Source organism: Telopea speciosissima, chromosome 1, assembly GCF_018873765.1.
Source record: "Telopea speciosissima isolate NSW1024214 ecotype Mountain lineage chromosome 1, Tspe_v1, whole genome shotgun sequence".
NCBI lineage: Eukaryota > Viridiplantae > Streptophyta > Magnoliopsida > Proteales > Proteaceae > Telopea > Telopea speciosissima.
The window spans coordinates 24,927,455-24,952,225 of record NC_057916.1 but is presented as its reverse complement, the minus strand read 5'-3'; the positions used below and the strand labels follow the sequence as shown (position 1 = coordinate 24,952,225).

The 24,771-nt window shown below is 40.5% G+C and overlaps 1 protein-coding gene, 1 long non-coding RNA gene and 1 other non-coding gene across 4 annotated transcripts; 1 reads left to right on the top strand and 2 right to left on the bottom strand.

The window, feature by feature from the left end:
- The first annotated feature begins 4,483 nt into the window (after positions 1-4,483).
- On the top strand, positions 4,484-11,008 carry LOC122663063 (transcription initiation factor TFIID subunit 15b). Its single transcript, XM_043858772.1, has 6 exons — positions 4,484-4,857; positions 5,017-5,170; positions 5,292-5,958; positions 9,052-9,202; positions 9,337-9,412; positions 10,584-11,008. Exons 1-6 carry the CDS (start codon positions 4,578-4,580, stop codon positions 10,723-10,725), a joined length of 1,470 nt encoding a protein of 489 aa, XP_043714707.1. The 5' UTR covers positions 4,484-4,577; the 3' UTR covers positions 10,726-11,008.
- Positions 11,009-11,029: 21 nt separating this feature from the next.
- Positions 11,030-23,113, bottom strand: LOC122663106. Of its 2 annotated transcripts, none has more exons than XR_006333104.1 (2): positions 23,103-23,113; positions 11,030-11,155 (listed from the first exon to the last, which is right to left on the bottom strand). It is a non-coding gene; the product is annotated as an uncharacterized LOC122663106 (long non-coding RNA). The 2 variants fall into 2 exon arrangements; XR_006333103.1 differs by lacking the exon at positions 23,103-23,113 and adding an exon at positions 11,187-11,244.
- Positions 22,735-22,873, bottom strand: LOC122649235. The gene has a single exon (XR_006331209.1). It is a non-coding gene; the product is annotated as a small nucleolar RNA Z247 (small nucleolar RNA).
- Positions 23,114-24,771: the final 1,658 nt, after the last annotated feature.

Here is a 24,771-nt window from a genome sequence, read left to right as displayed (position 1 = left end):
GAAATAAAAAAGAGAGAGAGAAAGAAGTATGTAGAAGTATGTATACTTGGTCCATCATACAATTGACATCCATGGTAGCGTGTATACTTGGTCAATCACACTGATATATCATATATGGTAGAGTTTCCTTGTTATTTCCTTCCTTAACCTTCCATTCTAAACATGATTTATGTCATGTAGAACCTTTCGCCAAAAATAAATTAATAACAATAATAATAGTGTTCCTTTCTATACGTTCACCCAAAAAAATAATAGGGTGCACCTTCTCTGTCAGGGAGCGCATCTGGGCGCAGGTTGTGCCAAGACACATAGGGCGGAGTTTGCGTTATTGGAAGAGTGGGCTGGTCATTTCGCCCACCCCAATGTATCTAGGCATACCCTACGCCCCCAGTGCAAAGAACTTTATCCCAAAAAATAATACTAGTATTAAGAACAATACGGAGCAACAACGTACAACAATAGTAGTATTAGTAATAGTAATTAATCAAAAGGGATCAGAATTGTATGATAGAAAAGCACAAACATTTCATTTTTTAAAAGGGAAAATCTTATTGTAACTAAGTTTGGTGGGGGGAAAAAGGTCGTAACCTTAATTTTTCGTCTTTTTACTCATAGTTCTAAGTATCAATATCGTATAGCCCGTATCGGGCGATCATATTGTTTTTGCTAGTCATCGATATCGCATCGATAACACGGTACAGACAAAGGGTAAAATTGTTAGAAACCTCATTTTTTAAGGAGATTCAGGGGTAATTTTTTCTGATATAGCCGATCCAGGCCGATACCGTATCGGTATCATATCGCTTTTGTAGGTTACCGATACCCGTTCCAATACCGTGCACTAAAACCATGTTTTTACTATTACACTACTTCTTTACTGAAGGTAAGTTCCATAATTTCACATGCCTATTTTAAAAAATGTCACAATTTTTAATAATGACAAATGACTATAAAATTATTTCGTAAACCCTCTTTTCTTTTTCTTTTTTTTGATGATTTTGTAAACCCTCGTTTACCCCTACATCAAATGACATTTGGGAATTAGACAATGAGCAATCAAAATAAAGTTACAACTTATCACTTTACATTTTGGTGACAATAAGATACACCCTTTCTTAAATTATGAGAGTCTATTGGTCTACTAACCAAATATATTATTTTCTTATGTACCTAGTTTTGCCACATGGAACAGTGATGTGCCAATTATGATCGTTGGATGTCTCTGAAATAATTTGGATAGTCAAGTATCAAATCTGGAGTTAAATTCAATCATATGCCTTCTCATGTATATCCATGGCGTGTGCACCCTTTTGGTCATTTTTCTAATCTTGAAATTTTCAGTGTTTGTTTCACCACTTGACAAACTCTACAAAGTTGAGTATGTGAGGTCTACGTCTACACGTCAATGGAATGGGCAATAGGACTATTGGCCACCAAAGTACATAAAAAAAATGCTTGATATGAAGAGAAAGATAATAAAGTGAAGATGCTTCACACGAAGTTTATTTGAGAGAGTTCTTCACGCTAACAGTATGGAGATTTCTCTTGCCCTACACCAATCATGTCATAGAAATCACACATAATTAAGATGTGATATGGTGTGAGAAAGCATCCCACAGGCTAGACATAGAGTTTTCTTGAAAAAGTATCTCCTCCAGTTCCCTCCCAGCCTGATTCTCCCAATGCTTGTAATAAGGGGAGTGAACCCCACCCGAACAGAGTGTTCAAGCAGGGTTAGGATGGTTATTACGGCCCCTTAATACAGGCACTTGGGGAATTGGACTGGGCAGAAAACCGGAGGGGACAAAGATCCCGAGTTTTCTCACAATTTATTTACTTTGTCGCTATTGCTTACACTAGCTCGAGCTCTTGCTCTTGCTAAGGGTATCATTTTGGGTCTTGATTGGGACCGTCCCACTAAAACCCGGAACCTACTTCCATTACTAAATGAGATGATATTGGGAGTTCGAATTGGGATCGATTATTAATTGAGATGGGATGGTTCTAGAACGGGTTTCCAATGGGCTTAAAACCAAAAGCCCAATAAAACCAGCTAGAATCGGAATCATTAGTACCCATTTAACCCTACGTAAATTACTCATTTGGACTTTACTAGTTTTGAAGTATAAATGTGATTTGAGATTTCTGCTCTCCCTCTCTCTCTCTCTCTCTCTGTTTGGATAAGTTCTTACTCGTATCCTTGCTATGCAATTTGGAGCCTTAGCTATAAGCTCATAAATAATTTTGATGTAGCATTTCCATTGGCCCCGCATTGATGCAAAAATCACACGCTATCTTTCAGGGAACCATCTCTGTCTCTCTCTCTCTCTCTCTCTTTTTTCTGAGATTCTTTGGCTCAGTTCTTGCTCTTATCCTTACTATTTTCAATTTGGACCCTTAGCTATAAGCTCATAAATAATTTTGATGTAGCATTTCGTTTGCATATCAACCAAGAAGTTATAAAAAAGAAAATTGTTTTCCGTCCAAGTGTGTGGCTCTTATGTTTGCGTGGGGGCCAATAGAAATGCATGCAGAAGCATCTATAGGGGGTCATTTTATACTTCATGGGGGGTGGGGTGGTCATTATCTATGTGTCTGGGGCGCCGGATACACTACCCGATAGAAACTTTTCTTAATGTTTATCTTGCCAGCCGTACAAATGGTCAAGATTTGTGGAGGGAAATAGCAAATGGTCAATATTTGTATATCCTTGCAGTTTATTCAATAAGGCCTACTAAAATATATATGTTGAATCAACAATTAGCATGGTTGAGTGTAACTAACACTTAAGCACGCTTTTTGTGTATATTTCTTTTTAAGTTTCAATTAGAATAAATTTATCATTACTATATTCTAGATAAAGAAAATAAGGACCAGTGAATGGCCATTTATCTTGTGGACCAGTGAAGGACCAGTGATATATATATATATATATATATATATATATATATATCAACCACGAGGTAATAGACACCAATCGAGGCAAAGTGAGGGATTTGTGGTAGGGTTTTGATACTAAGAGAAGACCGGTGCAGTCGCAATGGAGTTTAATGATCGCTAATGCGATCGTGTGGAGACGAAGCCCTTGCTCGCTCGCTCTTAGATTCTCTTCAAATGCTGCATTCCGACAATGGAACAACCACCATTAGCGAGATTCATCTCACGGAAATCGAAGTATTTTCTAGGGTTTTGATAGACTCTACTCTAATTGTGTGTGATTGCTAAACCACACGTCGACATCTTTCTCTCCAACTAAGGTTTTTGCGTCGTTGTCTCACTGAACCAGACAACCACCCTAAGAAGATTACGATTTGGCGTGTTTCATCTCTGCCTTAGTGCGTGTTCCATCTCCGCCGTTTTGTGCGTGAAGTTTTCTCCACCGTTTGTGCATGTAATACATTCTCCTCCTTCCTTCTCTGCACCTTCCACCATGATCCTCGACACCATCACCAATGATGATGCTAACGATGCTGATGATGACGACAAACATTTCATCTTTCTGAGTTCGCTCCCCTTCCGCCCTACTCCCACCATGGTTGTCACCACCATTACGTTTTGCCTTACCCCTCCCCCTCCCCCTCCCCCTCCCTTGAAGCTCCCCGTTCTATAGTTGATTATGGCTTTAAGCATTAGTCCGCAAAACAAGGAAGGTTTTTCTGTTTTCTTTGTTTATGTGTTTGCAGGTGTTACCATCTATGGTGCTGGTGGTACCACGGTTATCGTCGGCTTAGTTGCTCTAGTTGCCGTTCAATCCTCAACAACCCTCTCTTGTCGCCAAATGAATCTCCAATCGTCGATCCAGCAAATCATTGTAGATCTGTTCAAAACTAAGTTGTAGTAGCGTTTCTGGTGGTTTTCTTGTCGTTAATCGAAACTCCACTCGTCGATCCAACAGACTTTTGCCAACCCAATAAGTTTGTTTGAAAGTAGACTATGGCAGCATGTCGGCATGCATGGATAGTGTGGCGTTGGATTGTTCGACACTTATGGGGCCCTCTCTATTGGCACGTATGTGCATCCGTTTCATTTTGGCTGTGTCTACAACCTTTTATCTTGGAAAGTGATTGTAACCCAACCCTTAGTCTAGATGACCCAGTCAATGGCATGTGAGACCGAGTCAATTTCCATTCCTTGATTTTTTAGATACCATAAATCCATACCATGCGTTTATCATATTCTCTATCTGTTTTATGTATCTGATTTTCCTTTATTTGCCGTTGGGCCAATCCAGCGGCTGTGAGAAAGGGATATTCAAAGTCCAAGCTGTAGAATGTGGTTCGTGTTAAATCAGGCAGTAACAAATACCAATCTAAGGACTATCACAAACAGACATAGCAAGTCATCGGTAGAATTTGGCCTATCACATCATATCATATCAAGTCGGGGATAACAATGCTAATCCAGCGGCTGTCACAAAAGGTTATAGGAAGGCAGCCGTAAATCTTTGATATATCTGTGATGAAATGCCCTAAACGTGTTACTTTTCTCTCTTCCATAGAAAAAGTATTTCACTTTCTGGCTCTCGCTCGAGCTCGCTAGGTATTGGCGTGTAAGAACCAGAGAACAAGACCTAAAACATGTCCGACATGTACGGTCCCGGTGGCGACGAATCTGGGCTTCCGTCCAGAGGTAGTGGCGGTGGTTATGGCTCCGGCGCTGGTGGTGGTGGTGGCGGAGGCTACGGAGGTGGAGGTGGAGGTGGTGCTGGTGGCTATGGGGGAAGCAGCGGTGGCGGCTATGGGGGTAGTGGCGGTACCGGAGGATACGGCGGAGGCGGCCGTGGCGGTACCGGAAGTTATGGCGGCGGTGGAGGGGGCTACGGTGGTGGAGGATATGGTGGCAATTCTCAGAATCGAGGTGTTTAGATCTCTTCTTGTTCTAACCCCCCCCCCCCCAAAAAAAAAAATCTCTTCTTGTTGCCCGTTTTCTAGGGTTTTGAGTTGCGTAGTCTCAGGATTAGGGTGCGATCTATCTTTATTAGTTAATCAAGTAATTTATTTTAATTTCGATTTGCAGGTGGCGGTGGTGGTGGTGGATACCAAGGAGGAGATCGTGGCGGTGGTGGTGGATACCAAGGAGGAGATCGTGGCGGCCGAGGTGGTGGTGGTAACAGGGGCGGGGGGCGTGGCGGCAGCGGTAGAGAAGGGGATTGGAATTGCCCTAATCCAAGGTAGGTTTTTCTGCTTCACTTTTTTTCTCCTCTTATTTTTCTTGTCGTTGAAGGTTGTTCTTTCTATGTTTAGGGCGCTTTAGCTTGTAGACGTTATAATGTATGGATTTTTTTTTGTTAGCTGTGGGAATCTGAACTTTGCAAGAAGGACTGAATGTAATAAATGTGGTGCCCCTAGTCCCGGGGGAGCAGGCGATCAAGGCAGTGGAGGTGGGGGTTTCAACAGAGGAGGTGGTGGTGGTGGGGGATATGGTGGGAACCGGGGTGGTAGAAGCTGTAATTACAGTGGTGGAAGTGGCGGAGGTGGAAGAGGTAGCGACGGCAGAGGTGGTAATCAAGGACGGGAAGATGGTGGTTACGGCCAGATCCCTCCACCTGGACCCCCATCTTATGGAGGGACTGGTGTCAATTATCCACCACCTCCAAACCCATATGGTGGAAACAGTAATTATGGAATGGAAGCAGTTCCTCCTCCTACCAGCTACACTGGTGGTCCCAATTCATATCCCCCATCCTATGGTGCCCCACCTCCTAGTAGTTATGGCAGAGATGGCCCAGGGGATGCACGAGGGAGTGGTCGAGGAGGACCACAAGGTGGGTATGATGGTGGTGGTAGTCGAAACACTGCAGGTGGTTATGGTGGTGCTCAAGCCGAGCCTCAGGTGAAGGTGAAGCAATGTGATGAGAATTGTGGTGAGTCTTGTGACAATGCAAGAATTTACATTTCAAATTTGCCTCCAGACGTTACATCAGAAGAATTGAGAGAGCTTTTTGGAGGGATTGGTCAGGTAGACTCTTTGTATATTGTTTTGCCTCGTTGGCTATATTCACATGAAAGTATTATATTACTATTTGCAATTTCAAAAACTTGGATTTTGCTATACAATCGTATGCTTCTCCATATATCCATCTATTGTTCATTGGAGATGTATAAGTGTACTAGTTTATCTTCAGAATAATGGTATTTGCTGCATTGACACATGACCTAGCTGTGCGAGTAAATTGATTTTGGTTCCATAGCTTGTAGCTCTGTATTATTCAAGGTCTTATTGCAACCGTCTTGTTATTGAACTGAATGAGAAATTATGTTAAGATAGACAAACTAAAACCGATTCCCGATTCAATTTTGGAAGCTTGGTTTTTTTAAACCTTGGCACTTCTATGTGGGATGCATGAAATTTTGCTCAAAGTGTAAACACAGTTGCACGCTCAAAAGTCGAGACTTGCAACCATGGGCAATTTTTATAGGCAACAGGTCAAAATTTAAGCCCATGCAAATTACTGATGAGATGAGATGAGAGTTCTTTGATCATGTACTCAACTCGCATCTAGCTACTATTAAGTGCAGAATCATTCTTAATGGTCCATTCAACAATTTTCAGTCTTAGCATTTCCTTTTCCAAAGGGTCGACTAATTCATGGGGTTTAACACCTCAGCCTCTCTGAGGTTTGTGGTTATGGTTTGGGAGAAACTGTTGGAGCATAAAGTTCTTGTTCCCCAGCAACTGAAGTTGGAAATAACAAATACTGTTAGGAACGGTTAAGTTGCACTATTGCAACCATCAGGTTGCAGGTTCGAAACACGGAAATATTATAAAGTTCTTCTGTCAAACCCTGATCAGTGAACATACAAAATCCCTCAAATTGAGTCCGACTAAACCCAGGTATTGTAGACATTCCCTCATTTCCATCCCGGAGCATCTTAAGTCTGTCAGTTCTCAAAAAAGTCCCATTATTGGCTCATTCTTCATCGAACCCTGCAAAGCGATCTAGCCATGAAGGAATGTATATTCTGTTTACTTTACCATAATGGTTAGGTTCCTATTATTATTATCAATGATACAAGTCGGATCCTAGATGTAGAAATAGAAGAAGGTAGGCACTCTTCTTCATTGAAACCAATGAGATTGTTGCGGCTACAGTACATTAAAGAAAAATGAATTAACCAAATTTGCCTGATGTAGAGGCAATCAAGAAATCTGCATAAGTGAATATATACCCTACAGAAAAATGGGCTAACCCAATCCGTAGGAATCAATAGAAAAGGCAAATCCCTTATGATACACATGATCTGGCTCGGTTATTGATAGAGTGAATAGATCCGCCATTTCTTGAAATCTCTCGTCTGATTGAAAATCGTGGTATAACGTATATCCCCCTTGTTCCGGTCATGGAATAGATGAAATAAATAAAAAAATGGATCTTTGTTCAAAAATGAAATCTTATTGGAACTATTCATGTCCAGTTCATCCTTTGGAATCATATCATATCCCGGGGGTTAAGGCTGTATACATTAGCCCCTCCCAGACCCTGCAATAGCGGGAGCCACTGGGACACTTTTTTTCTTCTAAATACTGTGTGTTTGGGGAAGGTGTGGATGACGGAGATGATGCAGTGTCGACTCTGTGTACCAGCGCGAACCTATTTGGGAGTTCAAACGGAGATGGACCAGGTCCTATTTGTGTTTTGAGCCTAGGGTATAGTAGGATATTGGCATTAAATTGGGTTGATATTGTTTGTTTTGTTTTAATCTGTGTTAGTTTGGTAGGAACTTGGATATGTAGCAGCAACTAGGAGATAGGATTTGGTATTTCTTCTATTTCAGTTTTAGAGTTTGGTTAGGAAATTTTATTTCTTTTTTCTTTATATGTAAGCAACCCAACATATTGAATAAAATTGAAGAATGAATTGAGTTGTTTGGTTGATGCCTATGTGGCATAGGGCAGCTTGGCTGTCGTCATCCCTTTTCTCCCCTCTCCTTGCGATTCTGAATTTGTCCTCTCTAGTCTCTCCTCTTCCTTGCGATCTGGTTCCCCTTCTCTTCTTCTGTTCTTCTTCACTTCTTGTTTCTTCCCCTCGGTTCTCTCTCTCCCCTTTGGTTTAGTTCTCCTTCCTTCCGTCTTTATTTTCCTATTCTTCTCCTTCTCCCTCTCCTATCCATACCTCCGATCCCCTGTTCTGGGCAGTAGTTGCATCCCAAGAGAACAGAAGTGCCCTCCCTCATCCTTAATACATTTGGTGTGATGCTACTTACCTGCAGGGCAACCCATCCTGTGGAGTCGGTGATCAGTACCCGCGTGGGGTGATAATGTCAACTGTTAGATCTGGTATCCATTATTCCGCCAGAATCTGTTTCACAAATTCTTAAGGAAATCTCCAGCTGCTGGTTCAAGGTATTGAGGGCTGGAATCAATAAAGCATTTAGATCGATGCCTCCCTGAAATTTTGAGTCAACAGAAGCCTATTTGGTTGAGATTGAACACCTGTTCCTATGCTGGTTTACCACTGGTTGCTTCTTGATATCATGGGGTAGAAGATGACTGGGTGCTAATGTCTTAACACCATAATTCTACTCTTTCCTAGAATACCCCCTTGTATTCGTAGTTCCTTTTCCTATCCTTATTTCATGCTAGTGTCAGTATTATGCTTATTCTTTAATTGGTAGTTCCTATCATATCCATTCCTTCTTTGTCTACCTTATTGACCCTTTAAGATTCTATTATATCACTAAATTGCCGGGAATCCTTTGCAATCTTTAGTTTATTTACTGCCATCATTCTCTAACACTTGGCTATTGTACACTTGGGTGGGCCCTTAGCAACCCAGAATTGGGGTTTTCGAGCCTGTGGTCGCATCAAAGGACTTCGTTAAATAGAAGGATAGACCAAATGAATGAAGACTTGGTAATGCAAATTGTTGAATATCCTCTGCTTGAAATTTGTGTGTTCTTTTATTCCCCTATTCGTTTCCATTGTTACGAACTCATTGTCCTTAAAATTAGCTATTTGGCTACTGCCACCTGCTGCATCACTTCCTAATTTTGGAACTTTCTGTTTCATGGAGGTCTATAAGGATCATTCTGATGCTCCCATGTTGTGTAGGTTGGAAGACTCAAGCAGAAGCGAGGTTACAAGGACCAATGGCCCTGGAATATAAAGATATACACAGATGATGATGGAAATAACAAAGGAGATGCATGTCTGGCTTATGAAGATCCCTCTGCTGCACATTCAGCCGGGGGGTTCTACAACAGTGAGTTCTGAAAAACAAACTTATGAGGCTTTTATATCTTTCTATTCTCAGTTTTTTTTTGGATAACAACTCTTTAGTTTGTGATTTGAGGGTTTTAGTTTTCCAACTAAATTTAAGTTGGCCTTCTATTGTAGACTTTGATTTGCGGGGTTATAAAATCAGTGTTACTATGGCTGAGAAGTCTGCACCTAGGCCTTTGCCAACATATGGGTATATCTCTCTCTCTCTCTCTTGATCTATCCATCCATTCGTCCCTTTCATGCAGGGGAAAAGTAAAAAAGATGTATCTAGTAGTTTGGTGCATTGTAGTGTATATTCGTTATGGTTGCATTGTGAAACTGATTTTAGTTGCCGAAGCAGAGGTAGTGGTGGCCTTGTTTCATGATGTAGGTGCTGGATTTTAATTCTGCTATGGAAATTCCTTTGTGATGTGTGTACTGATGTGTTGATGCCTATCTTTGACCCCCATTTTCATTGACTTATCCAATGTTTTCACAATATGACACTTCTTGCAGGATGATGCATTTGTTCTTATGACCATTTTATATTAGAAAAATAACCCTGCTTAAAAGATTACGTGAATGTGAACATGGATTTCTTCCATGGAAATGTATACCTGAACAATTTCTTATGCCTCAATATTCACCACCATTTGCAATTGTTGTTCTCTCCCTTCGTGATCCTAAAGCATAAATCTCTCTGTTCTGCGATTTGAATCATTTCCATGCAGCAATCTGACTGAATGATTAAAAATATTTTATTCTTCTTCCTTTAATGGTTGCTTCATAGTGATGTCTCATTATTTACACGGGGGTGTTCAAATTTTTGTTTTCCGTAGCTTTCAGTTTGCATCTGACCATTGCATTAATGTATCTTAATCCCTATTTTTAATATGGGAAGACATTTTTTTCCATTGACATCATATGTTTCGTCTCAACCCCTTAATTGTATTTAGGGGTGGGGTTCATCAGGTGGGTCATCAGGAGTGGTTGAGATACATAATGATATGTGGATATGGAATATGAATGGTTGGTTCTTCTTTGTTTCCCATGAATATCTTTGTATTTTCCTTTGTTGCTGGAGCAGATGCATTTGCTGGGAACAACTCTTTTCTGATGCTTTCCAAGGCATTCAATTATGTTTTTGACTATGTGGCCTGCCACCAATGGTACAAGACACATTGAAGCAATGAATCATAACCTTATTGCTGTTTGGTGCCTTTGTTGATCCCTCATTTCATTTCTACAATTTTATGGGTTCTAAACTAGTTGCTTCAATTTGCTTTGGCTTTGGCTTTTTATGTAAATTGACTCGGTAGCATGCTCTGGTTGGTCTTGTTGAGGAAAGCACCAAATTATAAACTGAATTTTTTTGTTTTGTGTAATAGGGGTGGTAGAGGTGGCTATGGTGGTGGTGGTGGTGGTGGTGGTGGTGGTGACAGACGAAGGGACAATTACAGAGACGGAGGAGGCTCTGGCCCGGATAGAAACCAACGTGGTGGGAACCGTTCACGCCCATACTGATAAAACTGTGGCGCTGACTTTTATTGTATTAAGAAGTGATATCTGGGGGAATTCTAATCTGTTCCTGTTCGCGGGTTATTTTCAAACAGGAAACATGAGAGGTAGGTTGTTCGCTTCTCTTAAGCAAAACACCTTCCTTTCTCTTCCCATGTCAATTTCTACAAGTTGGAGGGGTTTTTTTTTTCTTAAGCTTGAAATTAATTTGAACCATGTGAATGTTTTTTTAGAGGCCAGTGGATAATCTCCAAATTGCTGCTTAAGGTAGGTTGAAATTTTCAGGTGAGTGCCGATCTTTATAATTCTATGTCTGGGCATTTACCAAGGATATTTTAGTTGCATGCATTTGGTTGGCTGTATGTTTGCTTTTAATGTTTTGGCACAAAAGCTTGTGATTGCATGTGTTTTATCTATGCATGCATTTCCTTACAGGCTGCGGAATAAAGCTTTGTACTGGTTTAAACTCGTGCACATGCTTTCTTCATGTTCATCTCATTGCCTGCTTTGGCAAGAGATGCAGTATTGCCCATTAACTATGCATGCAGCTCCATCGAGTGATTTTGCTCGAGGCTCCCACATCAAGCGAGTTCCTTGTGCTCTGAATGCCCAGACTTTGCTGCGTCCCATCTCACCAACGCAGTCCCACGTTTTAGGAATTTGGAAAATTAATGCCCCTTTTACCTGTTTTAAGATGCGCTATGCTACAAAGGATAGACAATAATGTCTCATGTGTTTCACGTCTTAAAATAAAATGTAGATGGTAGGATATCTCATGCGGATCACTATGACGCCAACATCCCCCCGGCAGCAACCTCAACAGCAATATGTGTGGGTCTATTTTCGTTAACTTGTTTTTGTATGGTAGTGGCCTACTACATGTTATAATGCATTGGGCCTTTTACATCTTTAAAATCCTCTGATGCACAGTATTAGTGCTGAAATGATGTATTTCATACAAGGGAAAGGGGGTGGTTGGTGGTCAAGGGTGTTTTGTGGTGCCTGTTTTGTATGGCAAGGCATAACAAAACTCTTTTATGAGCTCATGGCAAAGCTTGCCTACAATGTTCTACCACATTTGTGATTTGGAATGGGTCAATTTTATGGTTGGCTAAAGTTGTCGAGATGCAAAACTTCCCCAAGGCAATCGACCCTTCAGGCAGTTGCTGTTCCGTGCTTTTGATACATACGTCTCCCCTGTAATTTGTTGTTGAAGCTGGATCATATGCTGCTTTTCTTGAAGCGTCATGGGCCGGCAATGTTTGAAGTGGCAATCCCAGCCCTTTGCTCTGGGTATACCAGAGCGTCTCATTTATAAGACTCGTTTCTAGTCCTGGTTATTTGTCTTGCCATCTCAGATTTAGGTTGTTTGTCCGGCAATTGCCTTGATTCTACTCTATTGTAAGATGTTATAATAATTATTTCTTATACAATTTCTGGTTCTAAAATTATATCATGTAATGTTAGGTTTGGTTTAGAACGTCAGGAGCTTTTTTTTCTTGGATTTAATGTTCCTTTACCCATGGTGAAGAAAGAAGAATGTATGTAATTGGATTCCTGGAATAGTGATTGTCATAATTTACTCCCTTCTCCATTGTACGGGTGGTGTGGAATGTGAAACACCCGTCCTCAGTCCAATCAGAAAGTCGACTGAAGGGTGTCGGTTCTGAGTTTTTAGGCTCGATTTTGATTCAGTATTAACTGAAAACGAAGTAAATTTTCATACCGCTAAATCATAACTAAATTGAATTGGTTTGGTTTTATTTTGATCTCCTGAAGGGCATACCCAGTGCCGAGGCTCACGCCACTGCATGGTTTGGGATTGGATTCCTTCTGATTTTTATGACATCAGGTTTTCCAAGTTTCATTCCCGTTTCTAAAACTCGCCAATAGTTTCTTCCTCGCTGTTTCCATTATACCCTGCTCATTGTCCCTAATCTCTGATATCTTTTCTGGAGTCTCAGAAAACTATGAGATTAGACTTAGTTTTCAGTAGCTAGCACGAATTCTACTCTTTTAAAATTTTTTTTTGCATGAAGTCTGTCGTTGGCTTTCTTTTCCTTTTCTGGAATGCATTCTCCATCATCTCTGCTTCCTCTTCTCTGCTTGCAAATAAACCATCTTGGGGTTAAGGCCGTAATGGTGAGGGACCGAGGGTGATTGGAGATGGGGCAAAAGGTTGTGTGCATGGTTGCACATGGTGCATGACTATGTACACAACCGTTAGATGGAGTTAAGAGGGTGCACCATAGACCCTCATTCTCCATCCAATGGTTGTGTAAGATGCGCGATCGTCACAAAACCCTTCCCCCTTCCCCATTAAACCATGCCCTTATTTTTGAGAGAGATTTGGAGGACCAGTACTTTAAGCTTTGTTTGATTCGGATTACACTTCATTTTATTAGATTTAAAACAACAGTTTTTAGGCAATTCAAAATCAAATTGAATGAAATTTCAATGTTTAAAATCTAAAACTGAACTGAATTTTTTTTTGTTTGATTTGGTTCGTTTTAAAATGGCAGCTTTCAGTTCCCGTTTTCAATTACGCTATCCGGTCGTGGACTCCTGGGTAGTGAGTAAGCATGCATCGTAAACCAGTAGTAAATGTGAAACGGTAATGGATGCAGAGGCTTACCAGCCTCATTGGTCCACAGTGACATGAAATTAGTGAGTCCTGCTGGTTTAGTGGATGTAGTCCAACGCCTAAATCATCTCCAAATTTTGACTATAGAATGAGTTTTTGTTATTTACTCTTGCTCTTGCAGGGGTGAATCTTGTATGTTTTGTGTTGAGTCAACCCAACTGATCATTCTTCTTAACGGCTCTCCCCTCCCTCCCCACCCCCCCACCTCCGCCCTTTTTATTCTATATTCTGAAATGCTTTCTTCTCATATCTCATTGGATCTCCCTAACCAATCGATCTTTGGAATCAAAATTTCAAGAGTCAGTGAAAACATTGCACATTCGGTTTTTGCCAATGACTTGATTCCTTTCGGTCAGGCTACACAAAACTCCACCTCTCTGGTTGACATCTCTAAATTTTGTTCTTTGTCTGGACAAGTTCTAATTGTTAATAAATCTCGGACACACTTTAGTCCTTTGCCACCAAACGACTACGTCTCTTCCCATCCTCGGCCCTAGATATCTATCTTGCTATCCCCTTTGTCCATGGTAAAATCACCAAATCCCATTGCTCCAAGTCACTTCTGAGGGGTAACTCTAAGCTTCGTGGTTGGAAAACTAAGCTCCTTAGTTACTTGTCCAATCTACTCTTGCTGCCATGCCACCTTAAACTTCATTTGGGCTCCAACTGTTAGTGGAGCTTTTTCAATAGCTTCTTCATACCGCCTTACACGGTTACACTTAATCCAAATGACTCTGAGATTAACCAGATCTAGCAACATATATGGCACTTACTTCTGAAACTTATCCTTGATCGGATTTCCCAACTCTCTTACTTATGATCATCTTTTTATCCATTTGTCACATTTCCCATGGAGTTTGGACATCAGTTTCACGACTTCCCTTTAGTCCTTTGGGGATATTATTTCATGGATTGAACGAATCTTCTCCTTGCCATCATGAACTTATTGCCAGCATCTTATAGCATCTTTGGTCAAATTATAATGCAAGCTCCTTTAAAACTTCTTCAGCAATGAGTTATCCTCAGTTTCCTCTATTCTTAGGAAAAGCAATCTCTTTGCCAATGATTATCTTCATGGCCCCATGAACAGTAGCAGAACAATGTCAACTATTCACATATACTAGTCTCCTCCCCTAGTTCTTTTCAGTTAGATTCACTTGGTGCTTCAGGTCACTCTAATATTGGAGGTGTTTTCAGAGACCATGAGAGTTGCTTCATTGCTGGTTTTGCTGAATAAGTTGGTTACACCTTCGTCTTTGTTGTCGAGGCTCTTGTTATTTGTCGTACCTACGAGAATGGGAAATTGCCAACTGACCTTCAAAGATGGGAATCCACTTTTTTTTAAGTCCTTGTTCTTCTTGAAATGGATTCTAGAAAGGCAGTTAGTTCTTTGACCCAGAGGAGGCAACTCAATAGGAACTGCTATAGAATCCAAATCTGGCTTTGCAACTTTCAAGCTTAACTTTCTTCTTTCGGGGGTGACTGCTTTCTTTGCTAGATGGGATCAATCCTCGACCTAGCCACTTTGCACCTTCGGTGGTATCGTTATCTTTCCAAGATTACTCTCATATCAAAGAGAGTCTCTGTTCATTGTAAACCTTCTCACAGGTTTAGCTTCATCATTCCTTGGAGAATTTCAGGTGTTATTTCAGACTGTTCAACTCTATGTAATAGCTTCATACTGGTGCAGTTTGCTCATACTCATCAAACTAAGTAAGTAGCTGACCTTTCGCCTCTTTTGGTTCTCACCATCAACATTTTGTTGTTTGAAACAATAGCACACCCCCTTTAGCTTTTCATGCCTTGTATTTAGACCATTGTAAATCTTCCCTCCCTTGTGAGGCTGGTCATGAATAAACTGTTGGGAGTTTAACCTAATGGGTTTGAACCAAATCTTTGGAGAATGGGATCAATATCTCTTAGATGCAAACTTTACCAAATAAAATTTAATGGGCAGGTACAAATTACCTTTTAAATCGTAAGTGTAGTTCCTCCACGTGATCTTAGCTCTTCCACACTCGAGCAATTCAAGGAACTTGCATACAACACTTGCACTCATCTAGATCACACACTTTGTCTTAAGGTTTCAAAAACCCTAATTTACAACTAGAGAGGGAAGGAATGGAGAGAGATAATCAATGGAGAAAGGATAGGAAAAAAAATGGCCATCTCTTTCCCTTACCTTAGTATAGATTTTGATTCCCACTTAGTGTGGGTTTCCAAGTCTATCCAATGGGGTTCCATAATCTCAATTTAATTCTTAATAGCAAAATATATTTGGTTAATCCCTTTAATGACATTTGTCCTTGTCATTAGCTAGAATCCTTGTTGCTGCAAAAATGGGAAGGGATAGGATCCCATTGAGTATCTTCCCTAATCCAAATATTTTATATACACCATTAATCTCATTAATGATAGTAGAAAATAGATAAGTTAATGTCAATATCTCCCAAAAGAAGAAGAGATATTTAGAATTTACCCAAATTAATTGCATATCAATCTCTCCACCAAAATAATATCACATAATATCCTATTTGGCATGTAATTTTATTACCGTCAATACCCCAATTTATTGTCAATGATTGGACCAAACACATTTTCACAAAATATTTAACAAAATAATATTTATAAACATTTTATTAAATCCTTACTGGATTCAAGATGCCGTCCAATCATACATAGTCAGACATTCTCTCCTCTCAATATTCCCTAATAGGTCAGTGGATTTCATATTGAACATCTATTTTATTTATGATCAAACATGATAAATCAAATACAACAATATATATATACATCAGCCATTGGTGTACCAAAACCCACAAAGACCTCTTAGGTCAAGGGACCAATTGAATTTTATTAACTGAAATTTTGTTCTTTACCAACATGCAATACATGTAAGACTCTCTAGTAATCCAATATAATGCAAACATCGCATGTACTCACATTTATGTCATGAAATCGTCATTCCAATGAACATACAGTTCAATCATATCCATAGTCGAGTACAATTTTAGATGAAAGCCTAAGAACAATCATAACCCGTTTTGCAATCATGTGTAACAAAACAAATTAAATATTATAAAAACAAATTAGGTTTAGGGACACACTTCCAACATAAATTTTCACTTTCTCCAAACAAAAAAAGTTTATAAAGAGGGAAAAAAATCTGGAAGATTGGAGTTTATGAATTAGGTGGGCCAATTAATTTAGTTTTTGGTATGCCTTGTCTAGTTACACCCATAGTTAGTAAATATGCATATTATATGCATATAATACGTGTATCCAAACGTTTGGATGAAAAATATGCCATATTGCGTATAATACTTCAGATTTGAATAAATACATGTATTTTAAGGGTTGCCGATTGATATTCGAATAATACGCATATTATACTTTTACATGTATATATAAAAAAAAAAAAAAGAAATTCTATCTTAACCGTTAGATTAAAAGAAACTTACAATTCAATATAACCGTTAGATGAAAAAACCTAAAATCTACCCAAGTACCCAACTCTGTCCATTCCTCTTCTCCAGCAGCTGGTTCTTTTCCCGGTTCCCGTTCTCCATTCCTCTCTATCTCGTCTTCCTCTTCTCGCGTTCTGCCCTGTCGGCCATTGCAGTGGTGTTTTTTGCGGTCGTCAAGCCGGAGATTGCAGCGGTGCTTAAGGTATTTTCTAAAACCTTTTGCCCTCCTCCATTCTTCTCCATCGACCATGAGACACGCATGTTTGTGTGGTTTGGGCTTGAGTTTGTCAGGGATGTTTTCTCCCATCATGTGGAGGGTTCAAACTTAATCCTTGTGGGGGTGGTGTTTGAGGTTGAGTAGTGAATCTGAGCTTGGACGAATGGTGGGAGAAAACATCAAATTAAACTTTAAATCAACCCAAAACTGCTTAGACTAAACTAAATCAAATTAAACTCAAACTTTAAATCAACCCAAAACAACAATAATCAAATAGAACAAAGCTAATAATTAAATGTGAAAATTGAAAATGTACATCACTATGCCTTTGAAGTTTCAATAAACCATGCCCTTGTTCTGAAATGAGTCGGATGACCCACTGAACCCTCAGATAGACCCATGTGGACTGACCAGCATATCAAGGCCTAATCATGTTCTTCATCACTTGGCTTATTTACATCCTGACCAAACCAAATGAACATGAAATTCACAATTAAATTGATTTCCTAATCAACCACAAGCACCGCAATTTTCCCATCAAATTCTCTTATGTACTTCAAGTCATTCAAGCCATTGTATTATTTAAGTTCTGCTGTAAGTTATGCCAATCATTTTTATTTAAGAATCCCCTCCCTTGATTTCTCCCAGGATTATCAACTGATCTTCCAATGCTCGGCCACTGATATCCTGCCTGACTATTTGTAGCCCCCTAGAATCAATGCCCACACTCATTATTTACACAGGAAAGTTATGTATAAAGTGTTCTTGTAGCAAGGAGGAAAGCAAGAGGAGCTTGACCTGAACATCAAGAGGAGGAAAGCAAGGAAGAAACTAAAGATGAGAAGCTTGACCTGAATAGGCAATTGAGTTGTAGATCCCATTTTTTAATTGTGTTCGAATTGGTTTCCTGAGGGTATTTTCATACTGTTATTTTTTGGACTTTAACAGGGATATAAGCAATATTCATTTCAATCATCCCTTTTGATTGGCCATTCTAATCCCTACAATAAAGAATGTAATGAATCTAGGCTTGTTAACCAATCAAACTATATATTTAGGCACATCAGATAATGCTATTATTGTATTTCTTAGGTGTACATGTCTATTGCATAGTGAATATATGCCCGTATTTTTGCTCCCGGATTTTTACAGAGCAATCGTATTATACACGTATTAAACACATATCGTATTATTGCCATAGCATTTTATTGCGTCGGATTTTTTGAAAAGTATTATTGCCGTACAGTCCATTTGACTGCCGTACGTATCCGTTCCCGAACTTACTAACTATGGTTACACCCTCCATGCTTCAATATACTGCTACAAGTCAGACTGGGTACAATGACTTGGAAACTTTCACTGCACTAGGCAGGTGTTTGCACACGGCTCTTCTACGACGCGCTGCCTTGTCCTGCCTGTGCTGGGCAGACACAAGGCCGCATGCAATGACCGCCTTACCCTCGCTCGGGCAAGACGCTCGGGCAGGGGTAAGGCGGTCAATGCGCACTGCCTTGTGTCTGCATAGCACGGCAGGACGGGCAGCCCACGCCATAGACGATCCGGATCCTAGGTGTTTAGCTCACAGTATCAATCACTTTTTTTTTTTAGGGGAGTTGATTCAAGTGTTCAAAGGAATGGTTAACTTGTTCCATCATAGTGAAATAGCATTCTTGCCACACCTCCGGCTAGGGGTGCAAGTTTGGCCCTGTCGGCCCGAACCCGCCCTGAGCACGAACAGGGCCTGGGCTAAGATTTATGGCCCTGAGGGCGGGTTAGGGTCAAAATTTCTAGGGTCGGGTCGGGTCAAGGTTGAGACCTAGGGTTGGCCCGACCCTGATTTTGGCTCTGATTATGACCCTGATTTTGACCCTAGTTTTGGCCCTGATTTTGACCCTGATTTTGACCCTGATTTTGGCCCTGATTTTGACCTTGGTCTTGGCCTTGATTATATATAATGAATTAATGATAATATGATATTATATTATATGAGATATTTATATTACAAAATATGATAATATGACACCAAGTCACCAACTATAGTTCTGAAAAAAATATGACCTCTAAGTACATACGCAAAGCAACATAAAATGCACGTATAAATCCATATCTGACGTTTTATACGGGAAAAACCATCTTTTTCAATTAAACGTTTGATTTACTAACTATATTTGATTCCAGCTTTTGTATTTTGTTCACATTTCCCCTTTTTGTTTCAAGATTTTTATTTTTATCAATTAAATAGTTGAAGATCCCAAGAATCTCACACACATAAAACGTACACGACGACACTTCATCAAATAGGCATAAACCTTTAAAAAAACATAGTAGTTATTTAAAGCATAGTTGGAAAACTGGGTTTTGACTTGGGGCGGCGAGTCACCCGAGTCGAGTCAAATTTTGGAAAACTTGGTCAAGAGTCGGGTAGACTGTAGAAGTGCAGAGTTTGTAGACTTTGTACTCTGTAGACTAGGTCAGGGTAAAAATGACGAGACTGGATCATCAACTGTCCGAGTCAAATTAGACTCGATATTTTACCTAAGTCATGATAAACTCAGCAAAAGACCAATGACGACGAAGGTCATAAATTATCCAAATCATATAATGATATAAATATGATCATATTTATAGCATAATCAAAAAATGTGACTCATCTTGACCGAGTTTGATAAGGCTGAGTCATCAAATCTGTTCCTCCTTTTCTTCTATCTCCATTTGGTTGCAACAGCGATGCCTCTGTTTCTCCTCTTCTTCTCCATCTTCGTTCAATTGCAAAGGCGATGCCCAGGGATGTAAACGGATAGTCGAAAACACACATTCAATTCGTATTCGTATCCGTTTAAAAATATTTATATTAAAAAAATCACTATCCGAGAACTATCCGTATCCATCCAAAAGTTAATCGGATACGAATTGGGATATACCTATTTCCGATCGGATATTATCCGAGCCGTTTAACTTTACAATAATATATATAATATAATATATGCCGAATTGATTGTCGATTGATATATATTATAGACTATATAAACATCATAATTATTGACATTTGACCATGATTCACGCAAACTTGCCAAACCACGTCACTCTCAATTGACCTTTTTAATTTAAATTACCCCCATTGCCTCCCTATTTAGTTTTGCAGTCTGTATTTTGGGAAGAGGATTCTGGATTCCTCTCGTCGTTCTCCGCTCTCTTTGTGTTGTTTTTTTCCTTGTTCGTTGCACCCTTGCTTCTTCAGAATGGCCGCCTGTTCGTTGCTCTCTTTCCTTGTTCAACGATGGTCGTTGCAGATGTTTGAGTTCGGAATCTTTCGATGCTTCGTTGGTGGCCTAACACGAGTTAATGACCAAACCCTTCAGTGAGCTTTCATCAATATGGCGAGATTATTTTATCAAAACTCTCTTTGTAGATTTTTAGGTCGGTTCTACCTTACTGTTTTTCTTTGTGTTATGAGATAATGAATGTCTTTCTTGCTCTGTTTTATACCTGAGTAGCTATTTCTATGTTCTCTCTCAGCAAAAAAAAACCCTATTTCTCCTCTCGGCGCCAAAAAAAACTCTATTTCTCTGTTCTCTAATTGATTATCGGAAACCCTAATGCTACTCCACCACCAAACTCCTCTGCAATCAAAGATCGAAGCCAGGAGTTAAAGCATTACCGCCACTACACTCCTTTGCATTCATCAAGTATTGGGATCGGTAGGGTAGTTCGGTGTTTCCAAAATCATCGTTCATAGAATCAGGGTCAGGGCCAAGCCCGGCCCAATCATGGCCATTAGGGAGGGCTTGGGTTGGGCTTGGCCCGTCAGGGTCAGGGTCAGGGTTTTTAGGCCCTGAGTCAAGGTCAGGGCGGGTCTGGGCCTAGCTAAGGGAACGCTGTTGCAGCTAGGGCTGTAAATGGATAACCGAAAATCCAAATTCGATCTGCATCCGTATCCGTTTCGGAGCATCCGAATTCGTTTAGAGATATCCGAAAAAAAATCCGAATACTTCGATAAAAATTAAGTAAATAATGATCTTGAGGGTTTTTGAAGATTCCCACAGGTTCTAGAATATGAGGAAAGAGAATCATGATCTAAAACTATGGATTGAGAGTGAATTGTATCCACTAGGGGGAGGAAGATTCGGGTTACACAAGGCAGAGGTGTAAGCGGATGGTCGAAAATCCGAATTCGATCCGCATCCAAATCCATCCGAATTCGATCAAGAAATATCCGAATCCGATTACATCTGATCCGTACCCGAACCGAATCCGATCCATTTACAGGCCTAGTTGCAGCCCTACCTCCAGCCTTTCAACATTTGACGATGAGATGAATATGAGGACCCAATAAAAAAATGAGTTCAACCATACCTATTCATGTGCGCCATGGAGCAATGACGATGGGGACATGTACATGTTCCCTAAAGAAGTTGAGAATTATTGAATCTCTCCAATAGACATGAACGTGTGATGGAAGCTGAAATAATAGGAGTGCGAATCAGTTACAAAGAGTCTAAGATAATTAGAAAGAAATAGAGTTATCTCAACAACTAGCATGTGGTAGAGTTCTGTTTGGACTCTTGACCAGGATCAGGATAACGATTTGGAGGGTGAACCGATATAAGCCTCCTCAAGCTCATTGACAAAGCTGGGGCCCAAGTAGACCTTTGGTCATGATGTCGGCAAGTTGCTCAATACTGCAAACATGATGAACCTTGAGCTGATTCTTCACAACCAGTTCACGAACAAAGTCATAGTCGATCTCTATGTGTTAGGTACGGGCATGGAATTGAGGGTTGGCTGCCAGGTAGGTGGCACCAATATTATCACAATAGAGAACGGGAGGGAGAGAAGGGACACCAAGTTCAGAGAGGAGTTGCTTCAACCAAATAAGTTCAGCTGCCACATTAGCAATCCCCTGGTATTCAAATACGGTGGATGGACGAGCTACGATCGTCTGCTTCTTTGAACCCTAGGAGACTAAATTGGATCCAACGAAGACATAGTAGCCATTGGTAGAACGACGATCATCAGGGCAACCCGCCCAATCAACATCGGTGTAAGCATGAAGTTGTAGGGTATGACAAGGCTGGTTGTAGATACCCAAAGAGATGGTGTCCTTGAGATAGCAAAGAATCCGCTTCACAACAGACCAATGATCGGTAGGAAAGTGAATGGTAGAAGAACCAATATGATGAATAGGCAAACCTACACCGTTGCCGACACGAACTTGAGCAAAGCCGTTATAAGGGGAGCTGAGACTGAGATGAGAACTGTTGTTGGTGATATGATGGGTGGCCCCCGAGTTTGGATACCAGGAAGAGTTTGGATACCAGGAAGAGTCAAGCGTGGGCATGGCAAGCAAACCCGTAGGAAGAGGTGTAGCAGCTGAATAAGAGGATTGTTCAGCGGGTCGAGGAGGAGCTGTGAACCAGTAATGGCACGTTTATGATTTGGGCGATTACATATCTGGCCAGAACCACTGCTTGGAAACTACTGAGTAGAGTTACGAGGCTAAGACGAATAGGAGGAGCAACCATTGTCGTGGCCATTTCCATGACCATTACCTCTACCATATGTACGACTATTGTTGCCAGTATTAGAGCACTGGCGATAGTTAGGGTCAAGCTGAGAAGGATTGTGGTTTGCCATATTTGCTTCGCAGGAGACACCATCAATAGAAGAAGAATGGTGGTCCTTACGAATTTCTTGATTGAGAAGAAGCCCAAAGAAGTCGTCGATAGCAATCGGATCAAGACAGGTAGTAATAGAGGTGGCAAACGATTCATAATCTAAACCAAGGCCACGAAGAATGCTCAAAATAAAATCAGCATCGGAAACACTACATGCACCTTCTGCGAGGTTGTTAAGACAAAGGGCCTTTCTTGAGCTGAAGCAGTTGGTATTTTAACTGCGTAACGTGCACTTGAGACTGCGACACAAACACGTTCCAATGTTGACCAGGACATAAGAAGATAAGAGGCCAACAACCTGGGCCAAGGCTTGTTCACTATAAGCCAAGTAAGGATGGTCTGATCCGCCATAAGGAATAGGAAAGGTTGGACGCCAAAACAGATGTAGTAGATGCAATGGTAGCATCAGTGGTTGTAGAAAGAAACGGAGAAGGCCAGGGGAACTCGCCCGACCCAAATATGTCATTGGCATGTAAGAGAGGTAGAAATTGTGAATGCCATAAAAATATAGTTCAACCGACCCAGTTTGATTGGCATAAATTGGAGAATGTTGTTCGGAGAAACAACAGTAGTAGGGGTCTAGCTGTAGGTGCTAGATAGTGAAAATAACAGGAAAAAAAAAAAATTCCCGTTGGAGCTGGAAAGCAAGAAAGGCCCTGTTACCCTAAAGAAGTTGAGAATTGTTGAAACTCTCCATTACACATGCACGTGTGATGGAGACTATTAATAATATCAGTGTGACTCGGTTACAAAGAGTTTGGATAGGTTTCAAAGAGTTTAAGATAGTTACAAAGAAATAGAGTTATCTCAACAGCTAGCATGTGGAGAGTGATCCGTTATATTCCCCTTTCAAAAACCCAGAGGATGTGTAGGCCAATGGGTACACACAACTACACCAATTTAGTGTGAGAAACAGAGTTTCACAATTTGTTCTAGAAACTGGGATTTTATTGTATATTATACCAGTTGTAGAAGCAACTATATACAAGAGAGAGGGTTCCATGCACTACCCGAGTGCAGTTTCAGCCGAATGAGGGAACCCTCCGTTTGGAATCTGACAAGATGAAGGGCATTCATGACATATCACCCCCTCACAATGAACAGTGATATGTGAGGAGGGTGTGCAATTCATTTTAGTAGATTAGACAGAATTCCTGTCACATTGAAGGGTGACATGGCAGTCCTGTCTAGGGATTGTTTTGGATTGACTACATTCAAAACTTAGAACCTTCATGTTCTGTAATTTTGAAGCTTTAGTTTGCTCATCAGCCAATTTGGGTTGAGAATTGACATGTGGGCAGGTGACCTTGGAATATACCGGTACTAAATTGCAGAGGATCATAATTCGTTGCCGTGACTCTACAGCCTGTTACAAGTTCTCTGATCAGTCAACTTACCATGTTAGTACCAGCTTTAATTGTAGGTGCACCTTCACCACGTAGGGCCATATTGCCTGGCGAAAAAAGAAATTCAGAGACCTGTTAAATATTTCATCACAAAAATAGAAGTACGTTTTTATTTTGGTGGGGGGTGGGGAGGCTGCGGGACTGTTGGCCAAACAAGGAGAGGTTGAAACGAATGGTCCGAATATTCAATGGATTACTTGCAGCCAATCGATGCTTGTAGTCATACTAGCAAAGCAAGAGTTGGGAGAGTTAGGACAGTAGCTTCTCCATAGGGCTTTCTGGATTCTTTCTTCCAAAACTCTTACAAAAGTGGGAGATCGGAAGGGAGGGGGGGAAAACATAAAGCGAACCCACTACCTTGCTTAATCAGGAACTTGGAATATTTTGTCAGGACAACTTTTGGTCATGAAGAATTAAAAAAAATCTGAGTCAGCACACACATGGAATCATTCACATCATCTGGGCACGAGCTACTACTGATATGATCTCTGAAGACCTTGTTTGCTACAGAGCAATATTTAAGAAGATATAATACACCAATTTACAAGACCTTAACACAGGCTAACATACAGAAAATCTGGAGATCTCAAAGCCAAAGCATACCACAGCAGAATAATATGCTGAGACTGCACACTAGTTCATA

What these genes read in the sequence shown, in the direction of transcription:
- LOC122663063 (XM_043858772.1), top strand. Translation starts at nt 4,578, where the DNA reads ATGTCCGACATGTACGGTCCCGGTGGCGACGAATCTGGGCTTCCGTCC. An exon ending in TTTTTGGAGGGATTGGTCAG is followed by an intron (nt 5,959 to 9,051) that starts GTAGACTCTTTG and finishes CATGTTGTGTAG; the next exon opens with GTTGGAAGACTCAAGCAGAA. An exon ending in AGCCGGGGGGTTCTACAACA is followed by an intron (nt 9,203 to 9,336) that starts GTGAGTTCTGAA and finishes CTTCTATTGTAG; the next exon opens with ACTTTGATTTGCGGGGTTAT.